Source organism: Phyllobates terribilis, unplaced genomic scaffold (genome assembly GCF_046119375.1).
Source record: "Phyllobates terribilis strain yellow unplaced genomic scaffold, ASM4611937v1 Scaffold_7__3_contigs__length_470593459, whole genome shotgun sequence".
In the NCBI taxonomy this organism is placed as follows: domain Eukaryota; kingdom Metazoa; phylum Chordata; class Amphibia; order Anura; family Dendrobatidae; genus Phyllobates; species Phyllobates terribilis.
The window spans coordinates 135461526-135478591 of NW_027362767.1; the positions used below are offsets into that span (position 1 = coordinate 135461526).

The 17066-nt window shown below is 44.6% G+C and overlaps 1 protein-coding gene across 1 annotated transcript in view; it reads left to right on the forward strand.

The window, feature by feature from the left end:
* The window catches only part of IL6R (interleukin 6 receptor), a 47789-nt gene extending 36168 nt beyond the window's left edge, over positions 1-11621 (forward strand). Inside the window, exons 7-10 of the mRNA XM_073639233.1 lie at positions 10910-10929; positions 11006-11063; positions 11189-11294; positions 11451-11621. Coding sequence (XP_073495334.1) covers positions 10910-10929; positions 11006-11063; positions 11189-11294; positions 11451-11610 — 344 coding nt within the window. The 3' untranslated portion in view covers positions 11611-11621. The remainder of the gene's footprint in view (positions 1-10909; positions 10930-11005; positions 11064-11188; positions 11295-11450) is intronic.
* Positions 11622-17066: the final 5445 nt, after the last annotated feature.

Sequence of the window (17066 nt, forward strand, 5' to 3'; positions counted from 1 at the left end):
ACGCAACCTCCAATCCTCACTAGATCTTTCTCTACTCCCCTCTTATCTCCTCCTTCCACAATCGCATACAAGATTTCTCCTGTGCTTCCCCCCTACTCTGGAGCTCTCTACCCCAACATATCAGACTGTCGCCGACCGTGGAAATCTTCAAAAGGAACCTGAAGACCCACCTCTTCCGACAAATGTACAACCTGCAATCACCCTCACTCCACCATACCGCTGCACGACCAGCTCTATCCTCACCTACTGTATCCTCACCCATCCCTTGTAGTCTGTGAGCCCTCGCGGGTAGGGTCCTTGCTCCTCCTGTTCCAGTCGCCGTCACGTTTTGTTCAAGATTATTGTAATTGTTTTCTCTATGTATACCCCTTTTTCACATGTAAAGCGCCATGGAATAAATGGCGCTATAATAATAATAAATAATAATAATACAGCCACCACTAGGGGGAGCTCACTGTATACAGATGTCTGTATATACAGCCACCTCTAGGGGGAGCTCACTGTACACAGAGGTGTATATACTAAACAGCAAAATTGTCCATCCAGTATTGGATAATGCAATAGTACTCCTTCCAAAAATGGATATAAATGCAGCAAAAGAGTATAAAACCTAACTTTTAATAGATATGGTTAAAATCAATACACCATAATTAATAATACTAATAAAGTGCTCGTAGTGCCAGTGCTCATAAAAAATGTTCCAATCTCACCCAATTTACCTATGATGAACAGAAGCGAGATGGTCCAAGACAGTGAAGAGGTGTGCACCTGACCACCCCTGTCGTGCCCTGTTTGTCTCCCGCACTTACAAGGGCAGTACCCAAATGTTACCTATAGATTGTCCCCCAGACATAAAGCCAAAAATCCCTCCCAACGTGTTTCTGCCTCAATACCTGGGCCGCATCAGGGGAGTGTACTTATTATAAAGGACCTAAAAATCCAGCATATAGGGGGTATAAATAGAAAAAACAAAATGGTCGGTGCTACAGTGGCAGAAAACACCTGCAGGCAGACAAATGGGATGAGAGGGGGGCACCAACCTGTTGTTTAAATACTGCTCCTTGAGACAGCTGTCCCCCGGCGTCCCACGCAGAGTGCAAGTATTTCTGGACCCGTCCCTTAGTAACCACGCGTCTCCAAGGGCGCGATAGCCAGGTAGCCTGTGCCTCACTGGAAGCGCCATAGTCCTTCCTGTCCTGTCTCCCGATACGTCAGATATCTCCGTGGAGACATCCCTGACCAAATGCATTATCCAGGAGCGCTTCCTGTTGAACCTGCAGCGCATCGCATATCTCCATAGCGGCGACACAAAACAAAGCGGATTATACAGGATGTGTATATACAGCTACCACTAGGGGGAGCTCACAGTATACAGATGTATATATACAGCCACCACTAGAAGGAGCTCAATCTGTATACAGATGTATATAAACAGCTACCACTAGGAGAAGCTTACTGTATACAGATGTTTATATATACAGCCACCACTAGTGGGAGTTCACTGTATACAGATGCATATATACAGTCACCACTAGGGGGAGCTCACTGTATACAGCTGTGTATACACAGCCATCTCTAAGGGTAGCTCATTATACACAGATGTGTATATATTGCCACCACTAGGAGGAGTTCACTGTATACAGATGTGTATATACAACCACCACTAGGGGGAGATCACTGTATACAGATGTATATATGCCACCACTAGGAGGAGTTCACGATATACAGATGTATATATAATGTCACCACTAGGAGGAGCTCATGATATGCAGATGTATATATAATTGTGACATGCAGAAGTAGTGCTGTTGCTTCAAGAGCATCCAGCAACTAGAGGGGTTAACAAAGTCACAGGAGACAGGGAGTGTTTTAGCAGAGCCCCAGGGGGATTGTGGGGAACTTGTTATTGTAGTCTGGCTGAAGCCGAAGAGAAAGGTGGTGGTGTGTTATCTGGATCCGACAGAAGGCAACTGAACAGGATTCAGATCAGGAGACAAACTAAACACAGGTCTTATAAAGTCCCTGAACTAACAGTGTAGAGTATTATTGGGCAGGAAGATAAGGACTGGAAGGAAGTGTGTCACAGGGATCATCTCCCTCATCAAACACTCCCCCCCTCCATCTCCATACAGGATAAAGAATGCTGTGTAGTGTTGAGCGAGTATGTTCTATTAACCCTTTCGGCGAGTATGCTCGGGCCGAGCTCCAAGTATTTACAGCTGCTCGGTGATGTGTTTGAATCGCTCCTGTGTGCATGATTTGCGACTTTTTGACAGCTTTATTACGTGTGAGGAATGTCTATTTCTTACACATTCCTCACATGTAATAAAGCTGTCAAACAGTTGCAAATCATGTACACGGGAGCGATTTAACCATATCACCGAGCAGCTGTAAATACTCGGAACTTGGCCCGAGCATACTCGGAACAGAACATACTTGCTCAACACTAATGCTGTGTACTATTGAGTCCTTGTGAAGGAAAAGCCTGTGGTTTTGTATACATAGAAGTGTGCTGCTAAGAGATCTAATCTATGCTGAATTATGCTACTGAAGAGACTGTAATACTGTGCCTTGTGAAGAAACTACTGTATTGTTACTGGAGCCGGTTGCTCAAGAAACTCAGACTGTACTGTAATGAAGATTGTTGCTGTAATATCCCTGAATTGCACTGGTCGTGCTTCAGATTAAATTCCACTGTTAAACTGTTGAAAAAGACTCTTGTCAGATGTGTCTGGTCAGCAATTAAATTTATTGTGTGACTGAGAGAAGCTGCAGCCTATGGTCGCCCCAAGTAACGGTTCTCCCAGGATTCCAAAGAATTCATGAAACCCGTCTTGCCCTATCTGAACCTAGCGGCGTGCGTGTAACATTAGTGGCCCGTACGGGGAATCCTGAGCAGGAATTAGCGTGTAGAGGGAGAAGAGGAAAAGTGTCTGGAAAAGCACAGCAGCACAGCACCTCAACTCAACTCTGCTACACCAGTTAAAGGGGACCAGCCCTAAAGAAAACTCACTAGCAGCAATAAAAATACAAATGGACAGAATTAGTGAGCTGCTTCTTCACTTAACATGTGAAGAATTGAGAACAGTTGCAGAACATATAAAGATGTCAGTAGAACAGATTTCTAAAGCACACAACTGCAGCCAACTGTTAGCTGCCATTAATGCAAAAATGGATGAGCTGGGGGAGAAAGAAGCTGAAGATGTCATGGGGACGTTCCTCCAGGAGCTAACACAGTTTCTAACCAGGTTAAAGTTGGAGGATGGAGGGGCGGCACCAATTACCAATAGCGGGAATCTCCGTCCACAGACAGACCTACAGGAATTGAAAGAACAATTCAAAGCCCTAACAACAGCCCTGCAGGAATCGACCAAAACCTCTGAACAGGTGACAGACTCAAACAGAACCTTTAACCTGCTTGGGTTAGATGAATCAGGAAGACAGTCCTCTCTAACACCACAAATCACCATAAGGAAAGAATTCAAGATCCTGGGACAGATTGTAGAGTGTGAACAGAAAGAGAAACTTATATGAACTTGTTGCACCAGATTGATGCAGGCTTACAGAAAAGCGATCAGCCAAGGATTGAACCTCCGTGGTATGCTAGAAATTAAGAGTCAATTGACCTTGCAACAGCTGAAGATGATTTTAAAAGGGCACTATAAAGAAGAGAGTACTTTAGAATTGTTCCACCAACTCATTAACTTCTCACAGAAAAATAATGAATCACCCCAAAGTTTTTTGTTCAGAGCAATTGAACTGAAGGATGGACTGTTGTTTGCATCCAGAGACGTAGAAGCGGAGGAGACCCCAGAAGCAAATCCAAATCTCACCAAACCCCAGAATGACGCATGAGGTAAAACGGTTGCGTCAGTATTATCCCCAAGTGTATTCCCGTCTACAACAGCTGAAAGAGAGACAGGGGCATCAGTTACTTAATGCCCAGTGCGGAGGCCCAACGATGTACTCCTGGGAGGAGGATTCTTCGGTCAGTAAAGATAACCTCATCAGCCTAATCGGTGAAAGGTGCTTTATGCAGTGCCAACTAGATGGACTCCTGGTAGAAGCACTGTGGGACACAGGAGCCCAAGCGAGCCTTTTAAATGAAGAATGGAGAAGGCGCTACCTCCCACATACCTGCCTTCGGTCGTTAAAAGAACTCTAAGGACCAGTGGAACTCCACGGAAAAACTGTCAACCACACCGAAATCCCTTTCATAGGCTGGGTGGAAGTTACTTTCCAACTGAGGGCCACGAAGAACAGCAACACCATTGAGCTTTTGGTACCTTTTCTCGTGACCAGTGATGAGAATGTGGCAGAGGATCCTATCCTGGGTTATAATGTCAAGGACGCTGGTGGTGGATGCAATTACCACATCACTTGCCATACTGAACGCCGTGGCGGAAAATGTGATTCATAGAGTAAAGAAAGCATATAATACAATGGACCTAAAAGAAGTCAAGGTAGGCTGGCGCCCAACCATCATCCCTGCAAAACAAATGGTGGGGTGAGGTGTGGAGTCCGGGTAGAACCAGGAAGAAAAGTCCAGAAAAGACTGTTTGTGCCAAAAGACTCCTCAGAACTTCCGGAAGGCCTAGTTCAAGGTGAGACTGTGCTTACGATTCCTACTAGTGGGTTTGCTCGAGTGACTGTACCGGTGATGAATACTACGAAACACGAAATTAGAATGAATCCAAAGACTAGGCTAGGTCACATTGAAACCATTAAAACGGTATATCCATCCAGTGTGAGACCCACCCAGGGTCTACCGTGAATTCAGTCTCCCCACCAAGGAACAGGAGTTGCCCAGGGGAGCAAATTGGACGACCCTCCTCAGGGTCCTGGGATCCCCCAGCATCCCTGTAACACTTGTGTGCTGAAGATATAGCGATAGCAAAACAGATGCTGAGAGAAGAGTGTCATGCATTCTCTAAAGATGACTCTGATATAGGCTGTATCCCGTCCTTGCAATTGAAAATCAATTTGAAAGACACAACCCCAGTAACCAGAAGTTACATGTCTGTGCCGAAACCATTACACTGTGAAGTGAAACAGTATTTACAAGATCTAATCAACAGAGGTTGGGTGCAAAAGTCAAAGTCGTCTTATTCCTCTCCTTTGTGTTAGGAAGAAGGACGGTATGTTGAGACTCTGCTGTGATTCCCGGGAACTAAACCGAAAGTCAGTACCTGATCGACACCCAATACCAAAGATCCAAGATATGCTGGATAGCCTATCAGGAAGTACCTGGTTCTCTGTCCTCGATCAGGGTAAAGCATACCATCATGGGTTTGTTGAAGAGTCCAGTAGACCCTTGACAGCATTCATCACATCGTGGGGGTTATATGAGTGGATCCGCATACCGTTTGGGCTCAGTTCAGCTCCAGCAGAATTTCAGAGGAGCATGGAGACCTGTTTGGAAGGATTGAGGGACGATATCTGCCAGCCATACTTGGATGACAATGTGGTACACAGCAAAACCTTCCGGGACCTTGTTGAACACGTGAGGATCGTATTACAGTGGTATCAACAACACAGAGTTAAGTTGACCCCAAAGAAGTGTGAACTGTTCAAAAGGTAAGTCCGATTTCTAGGGAAAATTGTGTCCGGAGAAGGATATACCATAGACCCAGCAGAAATCGCTCCGGTACTGGCCATAAAAGACTAGTGGCCATCTACTGTCGGGGAGGTGAGGCAGATCTTAGGATACCTCTCATACTATCGTAGTTACGTTTGGAACTTCTCCAGGATTGCCGCCCCGCTATACCTCCTCTTGGGGACAACGATAGAGTCAACAACACCCACGCAGAAAAAGAAGAACGCGGGTAGGACCGGGCTTAAAAGAAACAACGCCATTTCGTCCCAACAGCCAATTCTCTGGACAGCAGACCACCAGAAGGTATTGGAAGAACTAGTAGACTACCTGGTAAAAGCACCCATCTTGGGATATCCTGATTTCAACTTGCCAATTGTTCTTCATTGTGATGCTTCTCAAGTTGGACTGGGAGCTGCCCTGTATCAGCATCAAGATGGAAAATTGAGAGTCATCGGTTACGGTTCTAGAACTCTGACAGACGCTGAGAAGAATTACCATCTACATTCCGGAAAATTGGAGTTCCTGGCATTGAAATTGGTTATCTGTGAATGATTCAGAGATTATCTCTACTACAGCAAAGAGTTTGAGGTATACACTGACAACAACCCTTTGACCTATGTCCTCACTACAGCCAAACTGAATGCAAGGGTCAGAGATGGTCGCTGAACTAGCTGAATTCAATTTCAGCATCAAGTACAGACCAGGAAAATGCAATGCGGATGCTGACAGATTGTCGAGAATGCCACTAGAGCTTGAGGAGTTTAATCAAGAATGCTCAGAGGAAGTCAGTCTGGAAGCAATTGAGAGCACTACCCAAGCAGTGCCAGCTTATCAAGAGGAAAACACACCATTGTGGTGTTCGTTGACGGTGGAAACCACCATAAAAGCGAGAGAACAAGATCACCCACTGTTCATTCAACAACTACCAAAAGGAAAAATCCGTAGAGCACAACGTGAAGATCAGATAATTGGTAGAATACTACTTTATGTGGACCAAAATCGGTTTTCAAGTAAACGGGAGAGAGATAATGAGTCACCAGCAGTATCTGTTTTAGTTAAAGAATGGACGAAGCTTTACCTCAGTGAAGATGGTATCCTGTATCGTAAAGGAGGACAAAACCGGCAGTTGGTACTACCCAGAGTAACTTGATCCTTGAACGTTTCTTTTGGCTGTACATGCAGAGAGATATTGAGAGGTACGTGACCAGGGAGTATTGGTGTCTGAAAGATAAACATGCCAACTCATCAACCGAGTACCTATGGGCAACATCCAAACTACGTATCCGTTTGAGATGGTCTCAATAGATTTTCTACATCTCGAAACGGGCAAGGGTGGTTACGAATACATATTGGTGGTGATGGACCATTTTACTCGAGTTGCCCAAGCATATGCCACCGCCAATAAAGCTGGTCGAATAGTGGCAGAGAAGATCTTCAATGATTTTGCTTTGAGGTTTGGGTTCCCTACGAGGTTACACCACAACCAAGGAAGAGAATTTGAGAACCAGCTCTTTGCTAAGCTAGGAAAGTACTGTAGAATTCAGAGATCCCACACAACGCCCTATCACCCAGAGGGTAATGGACAAGTGGAACGTTTTAACCGGACATTATTGTCGATGTTGCACAATTCAACCGCTGACGAGAAGAAAGACTGGAAGAGTTCTCTGTCAAAAGTGGTACATGCCTATAACTGTACAAAGACCCTTCTTCCTATTGTATGGACGATCGCCAAGACTGCCAATCGACATCATGTTTGATAATCCGGTGTCAGAGACTTACAGAACGTATGTGGAGTACGTTCGGAAATGGAAGGAACGGATGGCCGAGGCATACCACATAGCGTCCAAAGTGGTTACACAAGGACAGAGGAAGAGTAAGGAGTACTATGATTGAAAATGTTATGGAGCAGAATTGGCACCGGGAACCCTGGTGCTAGTCAAGAACGTATGTGAGAAAGGTGGTCCAGGAAAACTTTGTTCGTACTGGAAAGACAAGGTGTATGTGGTCATAAAGAAGAAAGCCGATGACAGTCCAGTATGAAATCCGATTGGAAAGAGGGGACAAGAAAACCAGAATAGTCCATCGGAATTTATTATCACCCTGTGATTATCTCCCACCACAACAAGACTTCCCAGAAGCAGGCCGACGTCGACCGAGATCGACTAAGAGACCACCACAGATTGAAGCTCCGGTGGTGGATAGTGACCTTGAAAGTTCTGATGAAGAAGAGCACACCGTTGCATTTCTTGGACCGGCAAGGAGAGGGATGTACCATCCTCAGGAGAGTGAACTAAGTCGTGAGGCTCAAGAGTTTGTACCAAGGAGTACAAATGAAGTCCAATTCAGATCTGATGATCGAACACCGATCACTGGAGAGACCGATCGACACTCAGGAGAAGCAGAATTACTAGACCGTGTGGAACTAGGCCATTCCGGAGAAGTACAGGAACTTACAGATGCAGTTCCAGGAGCATCTGAGGAAGCCCGGGAAATGAGTGCGGCGGAAGAAATTCCTGTGACCAAAGAACCCGTGGTATCTGAAGAACAACCCACCAGGAAGATGTCGACTCGAGAAGTGAGGAGGCCCGTGATGCTGACGTATGAGACACTAGATGAACCGAGTCAAGTGCCAAGGACTGTTGACTGGAAACAGGTATCTCTGCCAACGGACCAGCTAAGCCCACTGGAGTGGTATTCACCACCGAGAGGCAGTATGGAAGATGTTGCCTGGTAGAAAGACTTGTTTTCACGCTTTGATTTTCCTTAAAAGACTTTATAGAAAAAAAGAACTGTGAAGGCCTAGTGAGAGAGAGCTGGTTGAAGACATACGAAAAGCTCCAGCTGAATGAAGAGATGCTGATTGTGTTAATTGTTTATTTCTTACAGGAGTTCTACAAGAAAAAGGTTGTAGAATAGGTTGTTATAAATGTTTATAAATGTTATGCCAATTTGTATATAAAGTTACTCAACTTTCACCACTGTCTCAGAATTGGTCAGATTGACCAATTAAGGCGAATGTCGCGGACGACATTCAAAAAGGAGGGAAGAGTGTGACATACAGAAGTAATGCTGTTGCTTCAAAAGCATCCAGCAACTAGAGGGGATAGCACAGTCACAGGAGACAGGGAGTGTTTTAGCAGAGCTCCAGGGGGATTGTGGGGAACTTGTTATTGTAGTCTGTCTGAATCCGAAGAGAAAGGTGGTGGTGTGTTATCTGGATCTGACAGAAGGCAACGGAACAGGATTCAGATCAGGAGAGAAACTAAACACAGGTCATATAAACTCCCTGAACTAACAGTGCAGAGTATTATAGGGCAGGAAGATAAGGACTGGAAGGAATTGTGTCACAGGGATCATCTTCCTCATCAAACCCTCCCCCCTCCATCTCCATGCAGGATACAGAATGCTGTGTACTATTGAGTCCTTATGGAGGAAAAGCCTGTGGTTGTGTATACATAGAAGTGTGCTGCTTAGAGATCTAATCTATGCTGTATTATGCTACTGAAGAGACTGTAATAATGTGCCTTGTGAAGAAACTACTGTATTGTTGCTGGAGCCGGTTGCTCAAGAAACTCAGACTGTACTGTAATGAAGATTGTTGCTGTAATATCCCTGAATTGCACTCGCCGTGCTTCAGAATAAATTCCACTGTTAAACTGTTGTAAAAGACTCTTGTCAGATGTGTCTGGTCAGCAACTGAATCTATTGTGTGCCTGAGAGAAGCTGCAGCACATGGTCTATGGTCGCCCTGAGTAACGGTTCCCCCAGGATTCCAAAGAATTCATGAAACCCGTCTCGCCCTAACATAATGCCACCACTAGGAGGAGTTCACAATATACAGATGTATATATAATGTCACCATTAGGAGGAGCTCAAGAAATACAGATGTATATAAACAGCCACCGCTAGGAGGAGCTCACTGTATACAGATGGTTATATATATAGTCACCACTAGTAGGAGCTCACTGTATACAGATGTACAGGTACATCTCACAAAATTAGAATATCATCAAAACGGTAATTTATTTCAGTTCTTCAGTACAAAAAGTGAACCTCATATATTATATAGAGTCATTACACACAGAGTGATCTATTTCACGGGTTTATTTCTGTTAATGTGGATGATTATGGCTTACAGCCAATGAAAACACAAAATTTATTATCTCAGTAAATTAGAATACTTTATAACAACAGATTGAAAAATAATTTTAAAATCCGAAATGTTGTCCTACTGAAATGTATGTTCAGTAAATGCCCTCAATACTTGGTCGAGGCTCCTTTTGCATCAATTACTGCATCAATGCGGCAATGTGGCATGGAGGCGATCAGCCTGTGGCCCTGCTGAGGTGTTGTGGAAGCCCAGGTTGCTTTGATAGCAGCCTTCAGCTCGTCTGCATTGTTGGGTCTGGTGTCTCTCATCTTCCTCTTGACAATACCCCATAGATTCTCTATAATAGATTCTCTATGGGGTTAACGTCAGGCGAGTTTGCTGACAATCAAGCACAGTGATACTGTTGTGTGTAAACCAGGTATTGGTACTTTTGGCCGTGTGGACAGGGGCCAAGTCCTGCTGGAGAATGACATTTCCATCTCCAAAAAGCTTGTCAGCAGAGGGAAGCATGAAGTGCTCTAAAATCTCCTGGTAGACGGCTGCGCTGACTTTGGTCTTGATAAAACACAGTGGACTTACACCAGCAGATGACATGGCTCCCCAAACCATCACTGATTGTGGAAACTTCACACTAGACCTCCAGCAGCTTGGATTATGGCCTCTCCACTCTTCCTCCAGACTCTGGGACCTTGTGGAGTGTGTCAGTGACTGCCTTCTGGACATCTGTCAAGTCAGCAGTCTTCCCCATGATTGTGGAGCCTACTGAAACAGACTAAGGGGCCTTTTTAAGCTCTTAGGAAGCCTTTGCAGATGTTTTTTGTTAATTATTCTAATTTACTGAGATAATGACTTTTGTGTTTTCATTGGCTGTAATCCATAATCATCAACATTAAGAGAAATAAACACTTGAAATAGATCACTCTGTGTGTAATGACTCTATATAATATAGGAGTTTCACTTGTTGTATTGAAGAACTGAAATAAATTAACTTTTTGATGATATTCTAATTTAGTGAGATGCACCTGTATATATGCAGCCACCACTAGAAACAGCTCGCTGGTAGTTCAGTACCTGGTGTGTAGATTTGTGTGTCTTTAGTCCCCCCTGGTGGCAGCTGTAATTCTCTAACTTTTTCGGTCAGACAAGCAGAGCCCCCATCCTGATACTCGGGGACATTAATCCCCCCGTTATTCCTTCCACAGATGGAGCCTCAACTACTCAGGTAAGTGTGAAATCAGGGGGAGTAGGACCATCCTGACATCAAGGATCTGTCATTCATATAAGGCTTTCCTGATCAGGTGCCCAGCGAGGAGCACACCCCGATACCCCAACAGACTGAGGACCCCGGAAATCAGAGTAAGTAAAGATGGCCAGATAATGACGCTGGGGGTGTGGGATAATGATGCCGATGCTTGGGTTAGTGGGTGATATTTGCGGTACAGATCTTCTTCTGTGTTTGGTGATGTTTGTACTTTCCACAGTTGGGGTGCCGGAGGCAGAGGTTACGGGAGGGACCCCCAGATCTTGGATCGCCCCGTGTATCAGTCTCGCACTCGTCATTCTTTTCCTCCTCGCACTGTGGATCAGGTGAGCCCCCGATCTTCCTCCGTTCCTGTATCATTATATATAGGGGGCTATGATATTGGTGTGACAACCTCTGGGGCCGCTATTGGCAGAAACATTGGTTGTCGCCCGGACATATTTAAAGGGCCGGCTCGCGGCAGTGACGCTCTTCTCTCGCAGGTACCAAGAGATGAGGATGGTGAAGTTGCACTGCGGGTTCCTGCGTTCTCTGGTCCAGTCCTCATCTGTAGAGGACACGCCGCCGGCGGTGACTGAATCTCTGGTGTCCATGCAGTCCTCGGTGGTGGTCACCGTTCCTCCATTACTGGAAGGAGAGTGAAGAAAACCAGGAGACGACCAGTTATTACTGGGGATCAGACTGGATGGTGTACCCATCAGAACGCTGCAGACGGACGCTGCCACATGTGTCTGTGCTGCCAGTGTGCACGGAGACAATGACCTGTGAGTCACCAGAAACAGTCAACATGGTGAACAGGAAGTGAGTGTAACCTGGAAATGACTCCCTCCAAACAGCTGGAACAGGATGCTGATGTGGAGAATCGGAGTTGATCACTGGGATTTTCGCAGTCAGGACTTTGTATTTTGGGTGGTGCGGCCCTTTAAGAATGTGAAGTGTATGGGAGACAATCCTAGTGAAAAGGATATGCCTCTTGGGGCCACCTGACACTTGGAGTCTCACAGCTTACTGCTGGGGTCTCAGGGCTCTATGTGGGATCTCAAGGTCTCAGTGCTCGCTGTAGGTCTCAGGGCTCTGTGCTTGGTCTCAAGGTCTCAATGCTCACTGTGGGGTCCATGCTAGGTCTCAAGGTCTCAATGCTGACTGTGGGGTCTCTGCTAGGTTTCAAAGTATCGATGCTCACTGTGGGGTCTCTGCTTGGTCTCAAGGTCTCAGTGCTTGCTGCAGGGTCTCAGGGCTTTGTGCTGGGTCTCAAGGTCTCGATGCTCTCTGGGGGGTCTCTGCTTGGTCTCAAGGTGATGCTCACTGTGGGGTCTCAAGGTCTCAGTGCTTGCTGCGGGGTCTCAGGGCTTTGTGCTGGGTCTCAAAGTCTCAATGCTCGCTGTGGGGTCTCTGCTGGGTCTCATGGTCTCAGTGCTCACTACGGGGTCTCAGGGCTTTGTGCTGGGTCTCAATGCTCCCTGTGGGGTCTCTGCTAGGTCTCGATGCTCGCTGTGGCATCTCTGCTGGGTCTCAAGGTCTCAATGCTTGCTGTGGGATCTCAGGCGGTCTCTGCTGGGTCTCAATGCTCACAATGTGGTCTCTGCTGGGTCTCAATGCTCTCATTATGGGGTCTCTGCTCGGTCTCAATGCTTAGTATGGGGTCTCTGCTGGGTCTCAAGGCTCAGTATGGGGTCTCTGCTGGATCTCAAGCTCTCAGTGCTGTCTGTGAGGTTCCATGGCTGTGTGCTGAATCTCAGTGCTCGGGGGGAGGGGAGATCTCTACTAGGTCTTAAGGTCTTGGGGTTTTCTGCGGGGTCTCTGTACTCTCAGGGTGCCCTTATTACCTGCCTTTACCTTGACTTTAATGAGTTTTTTAGGAAACTCACCGTACAAAGACATTTTTTACTTGAAGAAAAAAATGGTAAAAATGTTAAGAGAAAACCCCCCCATGATGAACAAGAGACAGAAAAGGATAGAACCACAATAGATGAAATGATACATGTAGACATCAAACACCCAAATAAAAAATTTTATCCTCTACACCATAAGGGGTCACATATTGAGGCATTCCAACAATTAATATTAAAGGAAGTAAGATCAATTCCCCGCATGAAAATGAGGGATAATTTGAAAAAAGAAGAGAGAGCAGCCATTGAATCTATCAGAGAAAATAATGATATTATCATTCGTAATGCAGATAAGGGAGGAGGAATTGTCCTTATGGACAGATCTTGGTATGTGGAAGAGGGCATGAGAATATTGAGTGATACGGAATTTTATGAGAAGTTGGAGGATGATCCTAATATCAGTATCTTTATAAAGTATAATCTTCTAATTAAGAAAGCTTATGAAAAGGGGATACTCAATAAAAAAGAAAAGAACTTTTTAGATATTGCGCAATATAGAATACCTTTTTTCTATTTTCTGCCCAAACTGCATAAAGATCCAAAAAATCCTCCTGGACGCCCAATAATATCAGGGATCCAATCCATTACAAGTAATCTATCGCATTATGTAGATTTATTTTTGCAGACATATGTGCTGAGATTAACATCATATCTAAAGGACTCGTCACAATTAATTAAAGAATTAAGGGCTCTACCACCCATGGAGGGATGCGTTTTTCTCTCTCTGGATGTAGTGGCCCTCTATAATAATATTTCACATATGTTGGGAATAAAGGTCATCAAAGAGGTTTTAACTGGAGACACTAATATGCCTATAAACCAAAGAGAATTCATTCTGAGCACAATAGCCTTCATATTGGAGAACAATGTGTTTTCCTTTGAGGATGGGTTATATAAACAGATCAAGGGCTGCGCGATGGGGACGAGATTCGCACCAAGCTATGCTAACCTTTTTATGGGCGCGGTGGAATCCGTCCTCATCGCGCAGCCGGGATCATCCACGAGTGGAGTACTTTTCTATAGGCGCTTTATAGATGATTTATTCATTATATGGCATGGATCAATGGAGGAGGCATTGAGCTTTGCGGATAAACTAAATAACATTGATTGGGGGTTAAAATTCACGGCCACAGCATCATCCACTTCTCTCCAGTTCTTGGATCTATGGGGGCAGTTCGACCACCTGGGGAGAATATTCACATCCACGTTTTTTAAACCAGTAGATGTGAATAGTTACCTCAAATTCAACAGTGGACACCTTCCCGGATGGATCAAAAATGTGCCTTATGGGCAGTATTGGAGAGTCAGGAAAAACTGTACTCTGGATTCTGATATTAAGGTGGAATCCAAGATTCTCAAAAAGAGATTCTTGGAAAATGGCTATCCAAAAAAACTTTTAAAAGATGCATATAAAAGAACGTGCACCCTATCACAGGACTCGTGCTTGGACAGAAGGGAGAATCCGGATAGGGCTTCTTTAAGAACAGAGGAAAAGACAAAGTGGAGTTTAATTACCACATTTTGCCAATCCAGGTCGGTAGTACGGGAGTTATTACAGAAACATTGGTTTATTTTAAAAGGTGACCCCATTCTCTCCAAAAGTATTCCAGAGAAACCACATATTATCTTCAGGAAGAATAGAAGTGTAAAAACCTTGCTTGCTCCCAGCAACACGAATAGAAAAAAGAAAAAAATAAGGGATGTGACGACTAATACTAACACAGGAGGCTGCTTCACATGCAATACACCTAAATGTATGTGCTGCGGCGTTATAACCAATAATGCAAAAACCTTTACATCTAATACCACTAATGAGGTTTTCCAGATCAAGCAGAGATTAACATGCCAATCAACCTATGTAGTATACCTGTTGGAGTGCCCTTGTGGCTTGCAATACATCGGCCGGACAATTCAGACGGCCCATGCCCGATTAAATAAACCCAGATCTAATATAAGGGCAGGATATCAATTACATAGAGTCTCCAGACACCATGCAACCCATCACCACAAAGACCCGAGTAAGATGAAAATAACCATCATTGACCACATTGTGGATAATGGACCAGAACGATTGAGTACACTTATAAAGAAAGAAAGTTTTTGGATGTACAAAATGGGTACTTTGTACCCTGAGGGTTTGAACCTTACGATTGAAAACACATCAAACCATTAAATCTGAGAAGGTTTAATGTTGTCCCTCTCATATCTTTCCCGGGTTGTCATCAGCCGTTTAATGATGGCTTGCGGGGTTACCTGCACAGGATTAAAGGTATGATATGACGTAGCATAGCAGGAGACTTGCTCGCCCTTTCGGGTTGGTATTTAGTTCATTTTTCCTATTGTCGTCAGTTACTTAGTTTACTGGAAGCATAGGTTCCGATCATGTTAATGGATAGCATTGGGTTTTATGAGCTTTAGAATAGTAGTGGGCAATTGTACAAGGTTATTTTCGGCCATTTTATATGAAAGTGTACTGTCTCTTTAAGAAACTTAACTTTTGAATTGGGGGTTGGTAATCGTAGTATAGCATTGTCAGGACACCCTGGGAAGGTTCCCAGTGTGTTTTTAAACATTTATGGGGTTTATAATCGTAGTGGGTAATGGTACAAGGTTATTTTCGGCCATTTTTATGAAAGTGTACTGTCTCTTTAAGAAATTCAACTTCTGAATTGGGGGCTGGAAACTGCAGTATAGCACTGTCAAGACACCCCAAGACGGTCCCCAGGGTGATTTTAATAATTTTTAATAGTTGGTAATAAATATTATAAAAAAAAAAAAAAATTATTTTTTTAAACACAAATAGGAAGTTTTTACTAAGAATTGTGATTTTATGAATCCATGTAGGGATTTTTTAGTGCACAATGCTGTTTCCAGGGGAAATAAGAGGTTAATTGATTAAGAATGCATTATATGGAGTTTTTCAATGAAAGGGTTAATTGATTACAACACGTGATCTAAATTATGTAAAATACCACCCCTTTATAAAGCTGTCATTGTAACATTCTCCTTTACCCCACCTGATGAAGACGGCTTAGACCGTTGAAACGCGTTATGGCAGTGGTATTGGAGGAAGAATAAAAGTCGGTTGACATCTAAAAAAAAAAAGAAAAAAAAAAAAAGGGGTACTTTGTACCCTGAGGGTTTGAACCTTACGATTGAAAACACATCAAACCATTAAATCTGAGAAGGTTTAATGTTGTCCCTCTCATATCTTTCCCGGGTTGTCATCAGCCGTTCAATGATGGCTTGCGGGGTTACCTGCACAGGATTAAAGACGGCTTAGACCGTTGAAACGCGTTGTGGCAGTGGTATTGGAGGAAGAATAAAAGTCGGTTGACATCTATTAAATTGTCCAGTATTCCTTTGGCGCTCCCTGAGACCGCTGCACCATTGTTTACTTGTGATATATCTCCATACGGAGCCAAAGCAGCAGGAGCAGCTGGGCATATTTGGATGTGTGAGGACCTGCGGTTATCCAGCCACCGGGTTAAACTACTGAGGACCTGCGGTGACGTGGTATCTGGTCCAGCAGGATCGTGTGACCACTTGAGGTGCACGGAGTTGCGAGGCAAACACCGACAGGACGGTACTACAAATAGAGGTGACCATCACAGGTGAGTGTACTGGCACTTTTTAAATTATTTAAATAGCCCTGTGAGTCTACACATGCGCCCTTTCTTTTCTTTTCGCTTATTACCTGCCTATCTCGGGGAGGTTTGACTTTCTGCGGGGTCTTGTTCACAGGATTCTACGTGGTCTCTGAGTTACATAACTGTCAGCAGGGTCTTAGGGGGGGGTCACATGTTAGCTGTGGGAATTTTCGGGAACTTTCCGCAGGGTTGAACCATCTTTACCCCTGATCAGTCATGTCGCTATTTCTGGACTTGTTGCTTGTGTCATGTTCATTGCTTTCTGGGAATAAAAATGGAAGGCGACAGTTCTTACGTGTCTGTAACATCACGGCCCAATAGGGGCGAATCCTTGGGGCACGAAAGAACCCTAAAGTCTCATGACGAAATAGGAATGAGCCATCGGGAAGTGAAGGGATCTGTACGTACCACGTCTTCTACCTGACAACTGGCACCTCCATAGATCAGCTCTGACCATGATACACCACAGTTCCACACACAGGGTACTGCTCCTTATTCCCACCACCTCCTTCTCCCCACATCACTACAACCACCATCATCATCCTCACAGACAGACACA